Genomic DNA, 17,090 nt, shown 5'->3' on the forward strand with positions numbered 1-17,090 from the left:
GAAAAGAACAACATATTTCCGGTTGCAACATTAATAATTGAATTGAAGGGCTACCAACTATGCGCATGTAAATATTTAAGTTATACAAACGCGAAAAAAATAAAAGCAACTAGATGTTAAACTAGTTATTTGCAATATGGCCAACTGTCACATGACGATTGTGACAGATGAGAGTTTCCTCTCTAGGTTCTCATTTATTCCGTGAACCAAGCTTGACGTGTACAGAGTACAAGTTGCATGCCGGTACACGAACATTTTTCATGTATAATCAATCTTTTTACGTGAATTAATAATGTTAACGTTCTTAATCGTGATATGTATTTTTTCTGCCGTACACGCTGCAAATCTTGAGATAGTTCACGATGAAGAACTCCTGAATCTCATAAAAACCGAAAAATATGTGATAGTTCTATTTAGTAAGTTTGTTTTTTTTTCTTCGGTTTCTCTGAATGTTTTTCACATGAAAAACGAGAGAATAAAGCGGGATAACATATAAATCAATAAAAGGGCATTAATAAATATATATATATATATATATATATATATATATATATAAATTACATATATGCATAATTTACGCATATGTATATTTTTATATTAAAAATTAATTTATATAATTTTTAGATTATGAGATATTACTTCAACTATTTTTATAGATATGAACCATTTCATGCTAGTTTTCATTTTTCTTTTATTATAACTATAAATTTTTAATAATACAAAACAGCAGAAATCTAACTCATTTTTTATATTAATATTATAATACCTTGTGATTACTAATGGTTTTAATTTTATTTATATAGCAAGAAAAGATTGTCCAGAATGTGAAAAATATGAAAATGAACTGATTCAATTGCGTGAAGATTTAGTCGATGCCTTGTCTGCATGGATTGTTAAGACTGTGGATAGTCAATTACTTCAATTATATAGTACTGATAAAGAACCAGTTCTATTATTCTTCCGACATGGTCTTCCTCTACTGTATGATGGTATGGATTTGACAAGAAATATAAATTATGCATAGACATGTTTTGATTATTTTTAATTGCTCCGTGACAATACATTATGTTTCACTATCCTGTATACATGTGGTATATCACTAAATATATTTCTATTTTTCAAGTGTGTTTATAAATTTATAGTTGTACTATAGATTTACATTGCATTTTTCTTTTCTAGGACGTTTAAACGATGAAGAGATATTAACTATGTTTACGGAAAATAAAGTACCTGCAGTAAAGGAACTTACAGATGATACATTTGAGCATTTAACACAAGCAAGTAGCGGTGCTACAACAGGCGACTGGTTTGTTATGTTGTAAGTCTTAGTTCTACTTGTGATTAACAGTAATTCTTTTATAAATAATAGTAATCCATTATAATTGTATCTGGTATCAGTTATAGTACAGACTGTGTGCAATGCTTGCGTATGGTTGCAAGATGGGAAACAGTCGGTGCAAAGCTTAAGCAGAGAGTAAATGTAGCACTTATTAATAAATCCACAACTGGGGTTTCCACAGCCAGGAGATTCAATGTTTACGATACTCCGCAATTTATATTGTAAGTACATATAAATATAAATCAATATTTTATAAATAATATTTAAACTATTATAAGTGCACATGTGTGTAAGAGAGATAAAAATAGCCCTGATATTAATACATATTACTTTGTACTTTATACACTGTACAGCTTCAGACATGGCAAAATGTACCGTTATGATACAGGAAGATATGATATTAATTCCCTTGTATCATTTGCCAAAGAATGGTACAAAAATGTAAGAGCAGAGAAAGTGCCTGTACCTCAAAGTCCTTTGTAAGTTTGACGATGCATGTAACTATTTTAAGCTTTTAACTTATTTATAAGTTTATAAATTAATGTGCATGTGATTGTATATTTTTTCAGTGATAATTTCACACAAATGATTGCAAACTTGCTCCATGATAATCCATGGATATTGAAGCTAACCAGCATTTGTATTGGAATACTAGTTGTTATTACAGCTGTATCTAAATTTAAACATAAACCTGAAACTCCACAGAAAAAGGAAAAATAAGTCTACTGCATTTGATTTGCCAAAGATATAGTATGGATGTTTCTCTATTCCGATTATCAATTACAATATCAAAAATAGTTTTTGATTGTACATGATTATAACATATATTACGTAAAATGTATAACTTTAAATTTAATAATATGCATATATCTTTACAAATCTCTATATTTTCTTCAAAAGTTTCTCTGCTTTTAAATTACAAGAAATTTGATCAAAATAATTGGGAAGTTTAATTATTTTATCTAAATATATTTAAAATTTAATTGGTGTATGAGTGTGATATTATATTACAAAATTAAGTACATATATTGATAATATTTCTCTAAATATCGTTTTTAATTATTAATAAAAAACAAATATCTAATAATGTGTAACAATCTAATGTACAAGTATTTGTACTAATTCTGGCACGAGAAATTGGATATATTTTTCACTCAAGTTATATCTGAGCAAATACATAGTAAATAGTGATATAAAAAATGTTTATGTAATGATAGAAAAAAAAGACAAAGCAGTATTAAAAAATTAGTTAACAATGCATAAATAATCTGCTTTGTCAAGAAAAGACTTTTATTGTCAAATTATTACACACAATACATTCCATCATTTGTATATATGATGTTATATTACCTCTACTCTGCTCCATATATTATTGTTGCTGTTTTTTATTCAGTTTTTTTTCTATGAGCAGAATTTGTAAATAAATTACATCTTATTAAGAAAATGATAAGAAAAAAAAAAAGGAATATAGAATTGGAATGTAGCAAGTGCGATGTGTTATATGTATAAATTTTTTACAGAAATATATCTTTAATGCATGAAACCTGATGTCAAAAAGATTTCGATCTTTGAATTTAAATATAAGTCACTTAACCAAGTAATTATCAATTCTTCATACAACAACAATAAGTAAATTACACATTTTTATATCGAATACATCTGATAACTATTTGCGCTTCCATAATTATCCAAAACATGCACATTTTCTTTAAAAATTGTCCATACAATGCATATATATGTTCTATATGAATCTAATCGTTGTAGATTTGTAAAATCGAGATTCTTTTAGATCTATTTAGTTTTTAGTTCAATCTGTTTTCATTGGGTATAAGAAATACTCTGAATGTATTAATAAGCCTTTGAATTATTAGTAAATAAAATATATGAGGCACAATGTTGATAATGCCCATAAAATTATCAAGATATTCAGTGGCAGGTCTCTATTTTCAATGGCCTTAAAGCCAATATTTCTGCAAAGCTTTTCTATACAATTTAACTTTCAAATATATAACAAATATTTATTTATATATGTGAATAAGCTAAACGTAAAAGCAAAAAATCATTAGTTAAAATAAATACATGTAGCAATGGCACATAGAGATTAATCAACAAATTTTTAATTATTTTAATTGAAATAATTATTTGAAAAAATAATTACCAAATATTAAAGTAGACAAAAAGTATTGATTTGAGAATATATATATATATGTATATCAGTAGACACATAATATTATGTATATGGAACTTCGTGGCATCTGAGGGCCTTAAAGCTTAAATTTCAATAGCATACATGGATCTACTAAAAATATTAAATATATAAATTTAATTTTAATAAAATTATTTAAATCAATATAAACTAGGTATTGTATACGTAGTAGCTCTCTAAATCTATAATATGCAGTTAAACTAAATAGTGTATTGCAGTCTACTTCTTCACAAATAAAAACTTCTTATATCTTTCTATCTATGTATAAATTACATAAATTTGAGAAAAAAAGTTAAACCTGTAGTCATTTACGAAAAATGCAATAAAATTATAAGACACATGATATCATGACATTCAAGTTTATCACTATATAAAGAAAAAATAGCTTCATAATACAGAAATCTATCTACTCACTTAAATGCCATTTTAATATCACAATAAAGCTGAGATATTGTGAAAAATATAATTAAGTATAAGTTTCATGTATATATATGCCAGTCCAAAAAAATTGTACTTATCATTCATATACCTGTTTTGGTCTTGTCTTACATGTAAAAGGCATTTGTATTTGCATTAAATATTGTCAACTGCCACATTTATCCTAAAAACAGTTGATGGATTCGCTAATGCCATTCTGATACTGTTTTCGAATTTCTCTTGTATTGATGAAAATTCCATCATATTACTAGGTTTAGACTCGATCCAAAATCCATCAAATTGATAAAACAAATAACAGTAAAACTGATGAAAGGCACGAATCATCGGCAGAGTTTTTGAAGAGTTATATATGTGAGTTTTAGCGCTACCATCTCTTAGTAATTTCAGAGCCATGCTCGTGAGATTTATACCAACAATAGCAAATGCATAACCGTAACGTGGATGATTAGAGTGAGACAACACATGTGTGGCTGTGCTAGGATACTCTTGAGCAAAATAAACGAGATTCTCCAGTCCCAAAATTCCCATTCCGCGAAAATCTGTCTTTGGATCATCTCCTTGAAAGCCGATCTTTTGCCATTGTTTAGTCACTCTAGCGTCCAAAGATTCGTATGGCATTAACAAATCCCACAATTTCAGCAACAACTGCTCATGATCTGGATTCTCCGTGTTATACGATGTCTTTCTGAGTTCCTCGCACTCAACGCATAGCTGACGGTAACCCCAGATCAACTCCACGCACTTGCCAAAAGATTTAGCGAAGGTCGGATGCGCCGTGGGATTGATGTTCTTGGTCACTAGCACCGTCTTGATAGCGTCTTCCAAGATCTTGCGCTCCGTTCTTGTGGTTATCCTTCGTTGATCAGCGATGTCGTTCAGGTATGCAACGAGAGTCCTAATATTCGCATTACGGGACTGCATAAGGGATTCCTCGACGGCAAACGTGCGCGGTGCTCCGGACGGCTGCCCATAACAAATCCTCTGGAGTTCGCACATTTGCGTGGTGTGACGCAGAAACCATTTTACGAAAGGCCTAAAGTACCAGCATATCAGAGTCCAGATATATTTGAACATTCTTGCCAACGAACACGCGATCCCGGATGATAACTGTCAAAAGACACAAACGAGAGTCTCTCTAAAACTATGGCAAGTCACACTTTGCTGTCACACCTTGCCTCGCGATCATCTCGTCTCGATGACTGATTTTCATCACTATATAAAATGATAATACGTAAATAATATCCCGGTTGAGTCCGATAATCTCGCCAATATCGCCTCACCGCTTTCTGGTACTCTTCACCTACGAATATAAATATAATTTACATACACTATTCACTACCGAGGCATCTCGTATCTGTATATACTCGGCGTTATCTGTACCTTCGCGTCTAAAGTCGAGCATAAGCAGTAATGTCAGACGGAAGAATTTTCTTAACTTAACCTAACCTAATCTAACTTAACTATACGCAGCGAGCTATTGAGTTCTATAGTATATTGGAGCGAGCATTTCCTATACTCTGTACTATCCTATAGAAAATTAGAGTCAGAGAACACACATTGCATCTGATTGTGAGTTAAAACCATTTCTTTTCAGATATTTAACAATAAAAGCGATATAATGGGTTACGTAGCTTCTAGGAAGGGAGCTGTTTTATTTACTGATTTAAACAATAAAATTAGAAGTTTTTTGGTTGTAAATTATTTATTTTGCTTTCAATTTTCTCTCGTAAACTGCATATAAAATCAATGTATTCTATAATATTAAAAAATTTCTCCCTTCTGATTGGCCGATCAAACTTACTCAAAGAAGTAAATTTCAGAACGTAACCTTGCAGGTTACGTTTTGAAATTATGCAGCTAAAAAGAACAGACCTACCACCAATCGGCTTTGCTGATCAACAACGCGATTTTAACGCTAACTTCAGTACTTCAGTTACGCCACTGTGTTGTCCAATAGAGTCGAGCTATGGTCGTCGGACAGGACGATTGCACGCTAGACGCCATATTGAGGTATTGAGAGAGGAGGTTGCGAGTGTTGATCGAATGCGCGGTCTAATAGGTGTTTACACGATTTCGTGGCAAAAGCCGTGACTGCAAATCGTCTATCCTGCAATTGCTTCCTGGTGATACGAACGATCGCGACAGGTATATGATATTTGACGCGTAGTGCTGACATGAGTGGCAGCGACGGCGAAGAGGATCGACGCGAGAGGAATACCGTCACCAACATTAGTATAGCCGCCACCGCCACCGAGGAAAAAGGCATTGTGATGGATGACGACGGTCCACTGGCGGCAACAGCGGTGAAACAATACGTTGACGACGTACGTTTCCCGCGCTCCGTCAACCGTCGCAGACACGATGACGGTAGACGGGATGAAACCCCGCGGGTCTTCTGCGAAACGAACGAAGCCGGGCAAACGCGCATGTTCGTCGAAGCCGGGAACCCGCACGTCAGAAACTTTGCCAAAGTACGTTTTCCATCTACGTTTTTTATCAACGACATCAGGCTGATCGGTTAAAATTATAATAAAGTAATCATTATAATGAAGGATATTGGAAAGTTCTCTCTGTGACATGAGATCTCTGCAATGTTAAAACGAACGGATTCGCTATTCTTCTGAAGCTAAGAATTCTAGTAGACTAAATATAGTTGTCTAATAATTTTAGTAGACTATATTAATATTTTGTGAAAGACTTCTAATATATGTCTTTCACTGTCTTCATATGTATACTAATAGATAATAGTACTATTATATAGTATCTATTTTAGAATGTGATTATATTTATTCGTATTGTGGAAATATATTCAGAACTATTTATCAGTGTATGACTATTTTGGAAATGTTATTATGGCAGACTGATGTGTTATCTCATTTATTATTATATTAGATAAGATTTAAGTGCTTCAGAAATATTTGAAGAGGAATAAAAAATGAATGACATTTACAGCAATAAGTTTAACTAAAGAGCTATCTTATTTAAATAATAGAAAGATATATATCTATTATGATATTGTTTTCAAATTATTTTTACATACATGTTATAGAAAAAAATAGATCTGGTTTACATCTCTGCAATGACATGAAGAAACATGCATAGATTCAATCTATTCAGTAATCTTTGAATTGAGAAATCTTAATTACCGTTTCCCAAAATTTATATTAGAAACAAGAATCTTAGGCAATTCTTTAGATTAATCAGCTCTCAAATCATTCTTGTATATTTGTGGATGCATAAATTTTGTACAATATGTAAATGAGAGAGAGAAGATTTATTCAGATATTTTGGTTGTAGCGTTGTACATCTGATCGAGGTGTAATCGACGCGTTTATTAGAGGTGCAACAGCAGCTGATGAAGATCGACGTAACTTGCCTAGAACAAACACTGATACGCTCGCCAAATTGTACTCTTCTGCAGTAACTATCAACAGTTTGAAAAATGGAAAAGAATCTTGTTCTTGTGATTCTTATAAAGCTAAACAGTAAGAACAATGATGGCATATCTCAAGCAAGAAACAAAGATACAATATTAATAGGAAATGTTTGGTATATATAGAGACACGTTCAGAACGACAGACCAGGGTCTGATCGATGCGTTTATTAGGGGTGCAAGAGCGGCTGAAGAAGATCGGCGTAACTCGCCTAAAGTAAATACTGATGCACTCACCAAATTGTATTCCTCTGCAGCAAAGGTAGACAGTTTGTCTCATCATGGGAAAGAATCCTGCTCTTGTGATTCTTATAAAGCTAAACGGTAAGGTAAAGATAGCGATTATAAATCTCAAAGAGAAAGAACAAAGATATATAATAGTAACTAATAAATTAATATGGTATGTGTAGAGATATGTTTAGGGAAGAACTACAGAAGGCTATGAAGTTCCAAAACTTATGGACTGAATTACAGCAATATATACATGCTGTCTTTAATATTGCTCTGGAAACAGCTCGTGTGTCCGACTCTTCACAGTCTCAGTGTAGCAGATTACCTTCGATTGATATGCACGATACTGTTATTCAGTAAGAAAAATTGTTATTTATTTAAAATATCACTTTGTGCACCATTTTTATCAAATGATTTGATTATGTACCATGTTTTTTTTTTCTTTACTAAAGATTATGCAAAAGAGATCCTCATCAACTGTTCATGAGATTAGTAAGCCAGGCACAAGAATTTGTGATAGAAGTAAAAGTTCGTTTATTCGTTCTTCTACACGATCATAGTGTAAACAATTTAGCAGAAATTTTTCTTACTGGTTAGTACTGCTTCCCATAAATAAAAAATTTATTTTACAAGAAATATACATAGGGATGTATATAAAATTTATATACCTTGATCTTTTACAATATAGGTCTCTTGGATGACTATGATGCTCTCGTAGCAACAGCAATTCTGATTTCTGAATTAGTGAAACCATTAAAAGAATATCTCTTCAAATTTAATTTGACATGGGACTGTTTTATTAAAAAGTTGTATCAAATTTATGTATATAATGATGCTTTGGTGCAAAATAATTTACCTACGTTTATTGGACAGGTAAAATAATATATTTCATTGAAAACAATTCACAAGGTACTGAATTCAAGTGTATACATTGTATTTGCAGCTGAGAAAACTTCTACCATTAAAAGGCTCCGAATACCAAGATCTTGTTCACAGATATTTATTTTTCGACGACGAGATGACGAGAATTGGTAATTTATGGCCCGAAACAGAACCATGGATGGATAAATATAAGTAAGTTAAAAGACATTTTGTCTTCAATTATTCTATATAATTCAATGGAGTTGAAGTTATGGAAAACTGAAATAGGGTTGTATAAGTAAAGTGTGTTTTAGTGCAGAACAAGCAGTTCGTATGACAAGACTTAGACAAATTAGAGAAGCTTGGGAATTGTTCACAACAACACGCAAACTTATGGAACACAGCATGTTGAGCAAAACACCGGATATTGGAAAGTAAGATATTATATATGTAAAAAATTAATGAAAAAAACATGATAAAAAAATTTTTTATAATTCTCGTTACGATAACTATTTCAGTGATATGCGAGAAATCCATGGGCAATTTTCTTCACTTATTGCACATACATCTGGAAGCGATAGTCGACCTTTAAGTCCAATATTAGATCTTAATTCGGATTCAATAGCTATACCGTCAAGCATAGAGATAGTTCAAATATTGTTAGACGATTGGAATAAGGCCCAGCATCAAAAATTGGCGGACATAGCTGGGGCATTGACTGCTACTGAAATGGACGCGGTTGGACCAGCCGATTCTATCTGTTACGATTACGCCCGTGCAACATGTCGATTGGCGCAATATGCTATCAGATCAGTCAGGTATATTTTGTTTTAGTTACCTGAAAAACAGTATACTTGAATTTTTATTTGCATTTATAATACAATAATTTTAACTTGTTTTAGGAGTCATAGTGATGACAGCGACATTGAGAATGAAACAAAATGTGAATGTAATACTTGCAATGAAATAGGAGTAAACCATATGGTAAAGAGATTATATTTTAAGCATTATAAAAGTTGATGGCCACAATGTTCCATCTTATAAAAGATAAAAATTTCATTACATATAAAATATATATTATTTTAGCAATAAAAAGTAATGTTTCTTTAAACTTTTTAGTATTCAATTTTTAGATACATATATTACAATAAAAATTATCTATTTTAGTCATAGTTTGAAAATATATAAACTTTTAAAGAAATTATATATAACTTACATTTTTTTGTCTGTAAAAAATTAAAATTTTCTTTAAGAATAATTTATATTAATGATATATTTTTCTTATAGAGCACACAACATAAAGTTGAAAATATCGAGAAGAATGATACAAATATATTCTTATCCAATAATGGATTTATGGGTAAGTAATCGAGATGAGTTAGTAATAATTTTTTTTTCTTTTTTTTCATTTTTTTCTTTTTTTTTTAATAAATAAAAGGTAAACACATTTTTAGATGGACCTGCAAATTGTACAGCAATGCAAGTTAAAAAGCAACTTGATAATTCAAATGACGAAGATAAAAGGAAGAAAGATTCAGTTACACATAATGTTCTACGCAAAGATATTATTTCGAAAACATCCGATTTAGAACCTTGTTCATGCGTTTATCAACACGCGCGAGAAATAGCGGAAAGAAAAAAGGAAATTCTAGAAAATCCACCTTGTCCTTGTCTGTTGAATTCAAGACGCAAGTGGGATATGTGTCCTTGCTTGCCTACATGTAAGTATGAGAAAGTTTTTTTTCTATTTTTGGTTATTATATTATTTAACTTAGCCATTACAATAAAATTCTGTATTAAACAATGCACAAATGTCTTCAGCTATACCCGAAACATCAGTAACAAACGGTCGTCCCAAAGCAACGTCGCCGACTTCTGTCACGAAGGATAATCCAGAACCAAGCCAGAAACCCGCTGTAAAGACCGGCTCTACGCAATCCGCCCAGACCCAAACGAGGCATTCTATGACACAAACGCCAAACGCGAATCACAATCACATGTATCGTGGTAAGTGTAAATAGCTAGTCGTTTCTACATTATATTTCTTGTCACATCATATTGATTTTTTTTAACTTTTTTACGTTTATTTTCCTAAGCATGTTTACATATATCTTTTATTCGCACAATAATAGATAATCCTCTATCAGATTTGGCGAGAAACACGGGTCCATCTCATCCCAGACTTCATTCGCTCAATACACCGCACGCATGTCACAAACAAGCCAATGTCGAGCACATCAAGAGAGTATCATGTAATGATTGTCAGTATACATATATGTATATTCTCCCAAAGTTGTGCTGATTATTTGCACACTTCATTATATATTAATCTGGAATTTTAGTGAGTTCTGGAGATGGAGACTGTTCAGATTCGGGAAGCAGTCAGGAGGACTCGTGCTCCACTAGTAGCTCTGCGCAGAGAGATACCAATATGAGACATTGTGATTGTTGCTACTGCGAGGTCTTCGGTCATGGGATGGTGAGTCTATATCTTAATTCTCTATTTAAACAAAAAGAATATATTGCGTTATATATATATATGTGTATATATATATATATATATATATATATATATATATATATATATATATTCATTTGATTTGCATATATTCGATTTAAGAAAATTATAATATAAATGCATCGTTTTTAGCCATCAGTCGCGCCGGTAAGTCGAAATTATAAAGAAATGCGGGAACGATTGCGACAACTCCTGACAAAGAAGAAAGCGAAAAAATGCAAAGCTGTAGCAACTGGCTGCAGTCCGCCGAAAAGTCCATCGGAATCGTCAATTCCCAACACCAATTTCGAATCCAAGACTCTGACGAGTTCGATTCTTAGATCGAACACTCCAATTTCGACGACTTCTACGATTCAGCATGATCAACGAGATCAGCGAGATTTAGAGGAATTGTTAGAATTTATTGAAGGCAATCAAAGCGGAAGAAAAGACAATAACAAGAAAGCTGAGAAGAAAGCGAGGCAAAAACAACGAAAGGTTCGTTAAAATATAAATTACGTTATATATAATTTTATTACTACTATAGAACTCCTACTTTTATGTAGCATTAATTAATATAATTTTTTTGACAGCTTGAGGAAAAGTTAAAGAAAGATAGACAAGAAACAGAGAGACAAAAATTAATAGAGTTGCAGAAAAAAACACCCGAGGTTACGATTACTGTTGTCGATCCTCAAAAGCCTGTATCTCAAAGACCATTACCTCAATGTAATTTACCAGAAGTTTCTATTTTGCCAACATCGCCATCCATATCTTTATCCACAATAAAGCAGTTAAACAATAGGAAAAGGGATAAGCAGGAGGTTTGTAGCAATAATAATAGCAGCGGTAATAATAGTATTACTAATTTGAATAACAAGACAAAAACGTCTGTGAATTTAAATGGTAAAAATAAGAGTATTAATAGCACGGAAAAATGCGAAGTACGAAATGCGGGTTCTAATCAAGGAAATAAGAACGCGAAAAACGATAAAGTCGAAAGCAATAAAGGCAACAAGTCATTAGCAAGTAGTACGAAAAACAATAATTCGATTAATAGTACAGATAAGTTATCCGATATTAACTTAGTTGACAAGAAGTTGACGAAGAAAGAAAAAAAGAAATTGAAGAAGGAAATGAAGAAGTTGGAAGAAGCAAAAACGAAGGAAGCTGAAAATGTGGCACAAATAGAATCTCAACCACAAATAGTTACTATTAGAAGAGAAATAAATTCAAACAGTGCTGAACCTACAGTCACAATCACTCTGAAGGGTCAGACTCCGGCTGAAGATAAAGTTTTATTTACATTAGTAAATGGACAAACTAAAGAGCCTTCTCACAAGATGGAACAAGAACAAAATCCAAGTAATAACGGGAAAAAGAAGAAAGTCAAGACAAATAACAATAATAGTAATCCCCTGCAACAAGGAAATAAGTTGCAGCAGTCGAATAATCCTAAGCAACAGACATCACAGACTCCAGCTAAGGCATGCGACAGTAAGAATTTAAAACAACAAGTAAATAATGACAAGTCGAAAATTGGCAAACAAATGGACGAAAAAAAAGTTCAACAGCAGAATGTCAATGAAGCCAAAAATTCCAAATCGAAAAAGGATAAAAGAAATACAGAGAATAAAGAAAACGTGCTCCAACAGCAAAATACAGTGAATAAGAGTAAGAATCAACAAAATGCAACCAACAAAAAACAGATTAAAACGAACACACCTCCTCAAACGCCAGTATCACAGAAACAGCAACAGCAGAATCAGAATATTACAAACGAATCCACAATTAGTAAGAAAATAAAGAAGCAACAACAACAAGACAAAAACGTACAATCGAATGCCAATAAAAGCAATAAAAATATTAATAATAACAACGCCAACACTAGAAATATATCGAATAAGTGCGAACCTCAAAAGAGTATAAATAAAACGAATCCAACTACCGCAAATAAGCAACAACGTATGCCTACAGAGGTTCAAAATACATGTAATGAACGAGTAAGCTCACCATCGCTCAGTAGCCAATTTAAAGACATTGGACCGAATTCTAAAATCAACATTGAGAACCTCAAGTTACCGCCGGGCATCACGATCACGAAAGTTGACGCGCCGCCAAAACCATTACCGATTAAAACGGCTCCTTTGCCGAAACCAGTGAGTCCGCCCAAACAAACCACTATTATTGCCACGCCGATGAGCGGTGCTCAATCCAGCTATGCAAATCCACAGGCCGGAGGAAACGTCATTGTGGTAGACACGGGCAAGCTTAAGCAAGACCTGCTGCCGAAAGTTAATGAGAAAGGTAAGCAGAAATTAACTGCAAATGCGTCACAAAGTTATATTATATATAAAAAAAAAATATTTTATATAACGTAATTTTAAATATTTAAAGAATTTTTTATTTTATCCTGCAGAATGTAAATAACTACAATTTTATTATAATTTATACCTTATTAATAATAAATAAAGTTTTAATAGTAATGAATAAATAAAATTACAAAAAATTACTTTATTAAAACAATCAATGGGATTATTGTTGTTTTCAAAAAATTTTATAAAATAATATTTCTATTGTATATATGTAGAGTTTTTATTTATATATCTTCTTTCAATCCATCTTATTTTATTATCATTCATATAAAATTCATATAAAAGATTTTTTTAATTTTTCCATATAGACTCATCAAAGGATTCACAGTCTCAAGGTATCACTAGTAAAAAGAAGAAAAAGAAAAATAAAAATTCGGCCAATTCGGGAAACACAGCATCTACGTCGCCACCGTTGCAGAATAGCGACACATTTGTAAGCGATCATGTAATAGACGAACCTGCGAGAATACTGCACAACCCCGGCACGAACATGGTGACTATTAAAAATCCGTCGTTTGGACCAATGAAAGTTCCGCCGACGCAGCAGGCAGCCATCATCAAAGTGTCGGAGAATGGCATGGTGACGATTCGAAGTCCGGCCTTGCAGCAGGCTATCAACGCAGGCTTGACATCACCACCCAAACCTGATTATATTGTGAAGGGTGATCTATCATCATCTTCGGCGTCGACAGGCAGAATGACGACGACATCAATGACAGCCGATTGTAACACGTTGAACATGAAACACGCGAACGGCGTTATTCCGTCGAGTCTAGCGGAATTGCGTAGTCGATTGACTGCGCAACCGATAGACTGCGCGTCATCATTGTCTGGGCTCGCCAACATCCAAATCAGTAAAGTGACAAACGGTCAACCGATACCGGAGAATGGCATCAATCTCAAGGGTACCAGCGTTACTCTGACGAAGGTAAGGCCCGAGACAACAAGTATGGAGGAAACGCGGCAAGCATCGGCGAATAGCGCAGTGAAGGAGGCAGTGATAAACGCCAACGGCAGTGGCAAGAGCAAGAAAAAGAAAAAACGCGGAAATGGCACGAGACAATGCGGAGATGACTGGAACCTCGTTGGTGAGAAACAACAATAATCAGACTTTAACATGTAAATTTGCTTCTTTCATTTTGTTTGTTTTCTCTTTAACACATACATGATACGTGAGCACATTACACACATTCTCGGGTTGTTTCTCACACGCTTTCAGCGATTAAATTTCTTTTTTTTATGAGAGTAACTATTCATACATATTTCTCTTGGTCGTTTATAGGTTCATCATACTGACAATTTATTTTTTTTTCCTTCTATATTATCAAGAGGACACTGCTCTGCATTTAGGACACCGCGTCATCTGCTAGGTCAAAAGATTTTTCGAATCGGATAGAAAAAGAGTGAGAGGAAAAGAGAGAAACAGAGAGATTGAAAAAGAGAAATTCTTTGAGAAATGGCCTTTATAAGTTTCATGGAAATATCTTAAAAGAGAATACAAATGGCCAGTGAGCACATCTTTTTTTTCCCTACGTGAAATTTGTTTCTTTCGGATCGTATTTTTTTTTCTTCTTTCTTTGTAACTACGAACGAGTTAATTCGAAAGTGTAGAATAGCTAGTAATTTTTTAATTTAAACACGCAAATTTTTTCGATCTCGATTTCTTTTACACAAATATAGAATGCGAAACAGTGTCGTCTTGATAAAAGGATACAAATTTACGAACACGAATAGAACGTATGATAAAACATATGATAGGAAGGGAAACTTAGCTCTACATGTATTATATTGGATTATCTAAAACACATTACGATTGATAATCAGTAATAGTAAATGGATAAAACAAAACTAAGTTTACATTGATCATGACAATGAGAAATACAAAACGTTATGTAGGTGTAATTTAATCGTGATAGATGATACACGAATGTGATATTATAGTATACGATATTTTTTAATCTGCTGATAATATTAAATAAAAAAGTAAGTTACTTTTTTCAATGTTATACTCTCTTTTCCCCTTTGTCGGAATGAACGCTTCCCGAGACGCTGCATGAGTAAGGATATATTCGTTTTTTTCTTTCTTCTTTTCTTCCTTTATTCGACAAAAATTGCTATATACTTTACTGTTGACAAACTGTAATAAGTTTAGAGAGGCTAAACGTCATCTTTCCCCTCAGAAATGTTTAAAAAAATGTTTATTTATTTAATTTAATTTATTTTTTTTTTCCAGAAAATGATTAATCAATTGTAATGATAGAAAAATCGAGAAAAATACGATATACAATATTAATAACTGTTTTTATAATAGCATATGACAGTATTGTGTAATACTGACTGTTTATGCAAATTGTTCATATTGAGAAGAATTTGAAAATTGAAGCGTGGGTCGTTTATATTACATTATTTCGAGAAGATCGTGTGTGTATCTTGATTCACGTTTGAACTATATTTGAGCATATAAGTAGCATTTAAACATGGCGTAATTCTTTTTCTCGTTTTTCTATATATACATATGTATATTTAATTTTTTTTTTACCCATACTCATACAGTAGATAAAAGAAAGATAAAAGAAAGAAAAAAGAGAAATGCACAGCAGATTTTGTGCCACTCATTGCTGCGCTCGCAGGCGAATTGTCGGTGTATCCAGTATTTAGAACGTATCTTTTACAGAGAGCGTATTCACGCCCAAAGATATAGACGGGGACATGGACTACTTTGAGCGTGAATTGGAGGACTTCAAGAGATTCTGCCAGCAATCCGTGCCGCCGCCGCACAAGGAGAAGGTCAATCTCAATATCAAGGACATTGTTTTGAAGAAGAAGTCATCGTCGTCGTCGTCATCGTCATCGTCGTCGTCGGCGGCAACCGCCAACGGTCCCGCCACTGTGATAGCGGCTAATTGATTTGTCGATTAATCTCGCGTTATCATCCAAAGTGCGCGATTACTGCCATTGCGATGATTCGATGCGTGGTCTTTTGGACGCGATCGCCTCGTGAACGATTCGCCTCCGATCATCATCGACGATTTTGCGTTTTCAAAGAAAAACGGATGTATAATGCCTTCGTAGATGAATATAATCATTAGCGATTCTAAATGAAAAAAAAAGGAAATTATTACTCGACGGAGTAATAATTGAACAAATGACATTATTATATATGTATATCGTTAAATGTAATTAGAAAACAAATTTTCTCGCGGCGAAATGATGAATTTATCGTGCGAGATATCGCTCTAAAATGTCGTCTCCAGATGATATTAATGACAATTGTAAAAATTTGGCTTTGCCAACACTTATAATAATGAGTGCGATTGTAAAGTTTAACGTAAAAATATCGTAAAAATATCACTAGAAGCCACACATTTGTTTTTGCAGCTTCGAAAGCTCTACATTGGCTACAAAATTAGTAAACTTAATTTACGCTCCAAATACACATATGCATGTGTGATCACGAGCAAATAGACGTAAACACACAGTATCTTTCTCTTTTACTTTTTTTCAATAAATGTAGAAATCTGTTTCTACCTATTTAGAACTGTCTATATCATCTCTACATGTCTCTCTGTCTACATTCTCCTTGTAGGTGTGTAATCTGTACTGATATAAGTATAGTCTAGTGTAATACATATACCAATAAGATTTATATACATATAATTTAACAAATGTACTCGCAATGTTTCTTATTGTATTGTAATTAAAGTACTTTT

At 32.9% G+C, this 17,090-nt stretch overlaps 3 protein-coding genes across 9 annotated transcripts; 2 read left to right on the forward strand and 1 right to left on the reverse strand.

Annotated features, from left to right (window-relative positions):
* Positions 1 to 191: 191 nt before the first annotated feature.
* Positions 192 to 2,896, forward strand: LOC126850340 (uncharacterized). The gene is made up of 6 exons (XM_050593223.1): positions 192 to 416; positions 804 to 989; positions 1,180 to 1,318; positions 1,399 to 1,560; positions 1,693 to 1,818; positions 1,909 to 2,896. The coding sequence occupies exons 1-6, from the start codon at positions 293 to 295 to the stop codon at positions 2,057 to 2,059; spliced, it is 888 nt and encodes a 295-aa protein (XP_050449180.1). The 5' UTR covers positions 192 to 292; the 3' UTR covers positions 2,060 to 2,896.
* A 134-nt stretch (positions 2,897 to 3,030) lies between these two features.
* On the reverse strand, positions 3,031 to 5,881 carry LOC126850333 (ELMO domain-containing protein 2). 2 transcript variants are annotated; one of them, XM_050593212.1, is made up of 2 exons: positions 5,860 to 5,881; positions 3,031 to 5,283 (listed from the first exon to the last, which is right to left on the reverse strand). In XM_050593212.1, the coding sequence occupies exon 2, from the start codon at positions 5,055 to 5,057 to the stop codon at positions 4,119 to 4,121; it is 939 nt and encodes a 312-aa protein (XP_050449169.1). In that variant the 5' UTR covers positions 5,058 to 5,283; positions 5,860 to 5,881; the 3' UTR covers positions 3,031 to 4,118. The 2 variants fall into 2 exon arrangements, with proteins under 2 accessions (XP_050449169.1, XP_050449168.1); XM_050593211.1 differs by lacking the exon at positions 5,860 to 5,881 and adding an exon at positions 5,364 to 5,461.
* On the forward strand, positions 5,534 to 16,911 carry LOC126850218 (uncharacterized). Of its 6 annotated transcripts, none has more exons than XM_050592946.1 (20): positions 5,534 to 5,552; positions 5,941 to 6,454; positions 7,281 to 7,468; positions 7,543 to 7,740; positions 7,827 to 8,003; positions 8,100 to 8,239; positions 8,336 to 8,520; positions 8,591 to 8,721; positions 8,823 to 8,942; positions 9,027 to 9,326; positions 9,411 to 9,492; positions 9,796 to 9,868; positions 9,963 to 10,229; positions 10,330 to 10,515; positions 10,641 to 10,769; positions 10,851 to 10,987; positions 11,159 to 11,503; positions 11,599 to 13,312; positions 13,689 to 14,468; positions 16,055 to 16,911. In XM_050592946.1, the coding sequence occupies exons 2-20, from the start codon at positions 6,158 to 6,160 to the stop codon at positions 16,285 to 16,287; spliced, it is 5,682 nt and encodes a 1,893-aa protein (XP_050448903.1). In that variant the 5' UTR covers positions 5,534 to 5,552; positions 5,941 to 6,157; the 3' UTR covers positions 16,288 to 16,911. The 6 variants fall into 6 exon arrangements, with proteins under 6 accessions (XP_050448903.1, XP_050448906.1, XP_050448907.1 ...); XM_050592949.1 differs by lacking the exon at positions 5,534 to 5,552 and adding an exon at positions 14,710 to 14,750 and having other exon boundaries at positions 5,914 to 6,454; positions 16,055 to 16,200; XM_050592950.1 differs by lacking the exon at positions 5,534 to 5,552 and having other exon boundaries at positions 5,914 to 6,454; positions 13,689 to 14,499; positions 16,055 to 16,186.
* The last annotated feature ends 179 nt before the right edge of the window (positions 16,912 to 17,090 follow it).

The sequence above is a fragment of the Cataglyphis hispanica genome, chromosome 6 (assembly GCF_021464435.1).
Source record: "Cataglyphis hispanica isolate Lineage 1 chromosome 6, ULB_Chis1_1.0, whole genome shotgun sequence".
NCBI classification, from domain to species: domain Eukaryota; kingdom Metazoa; phylum Arthropoda; class Insecta; order Hymenoptera; family Formicidae; genus Cataglyphis; species Cataglyphis hispanica.

Coding starts and splice junctions, on each gene's coding strand:
- LOC126850340 (XM_050593223.1), top strand. CDS start 293: ATGTTAACGTTCTTAATCGTGATATGTATTTTTTCTGCCGTACACGCT. Junction 990..1,179: donor TCTTCCTCTACTGTATGATG/GTATGGATTTGA, acceptor TTTCTTTTCTAG/GACGTTTAAACGATGAAGAG. Junction 1,819..1,908: donor CCTGTACCTCAAAGTCCTTT/GTAAGTTTGACG, acceptor ATATTTTTTCAG/TGATAATTTCACACAAATGA.
- LOC126850333 (XM_050593212.1), bottom strand. CDS start 5,057: ATGTTCAAATATATCTGGACTCTGATATGCTGGTACTTTAGGCCTTTC.
- LOC126850218 (XM_050592946.1), top strand. CDS start 6,158: ATGAGTGGCAGCGACGGCGAAGAGGATCGACGCGAGAGGAATACCGTC. Junction 6,455..7,280: donor ACGTCAGAAACTTTGCCAAA/GTACGTTTTCCA, acceptor TTTTGGTTGTAG/CGTTGTACATCTGATCGAGG. Junction 8,004..8,099: donor ATGCACGATACTGTTATTCA/GTAAGAAAAATT, acceptor TCTTTACTAAAG/ATTATGCAAAAGAGATCCTC.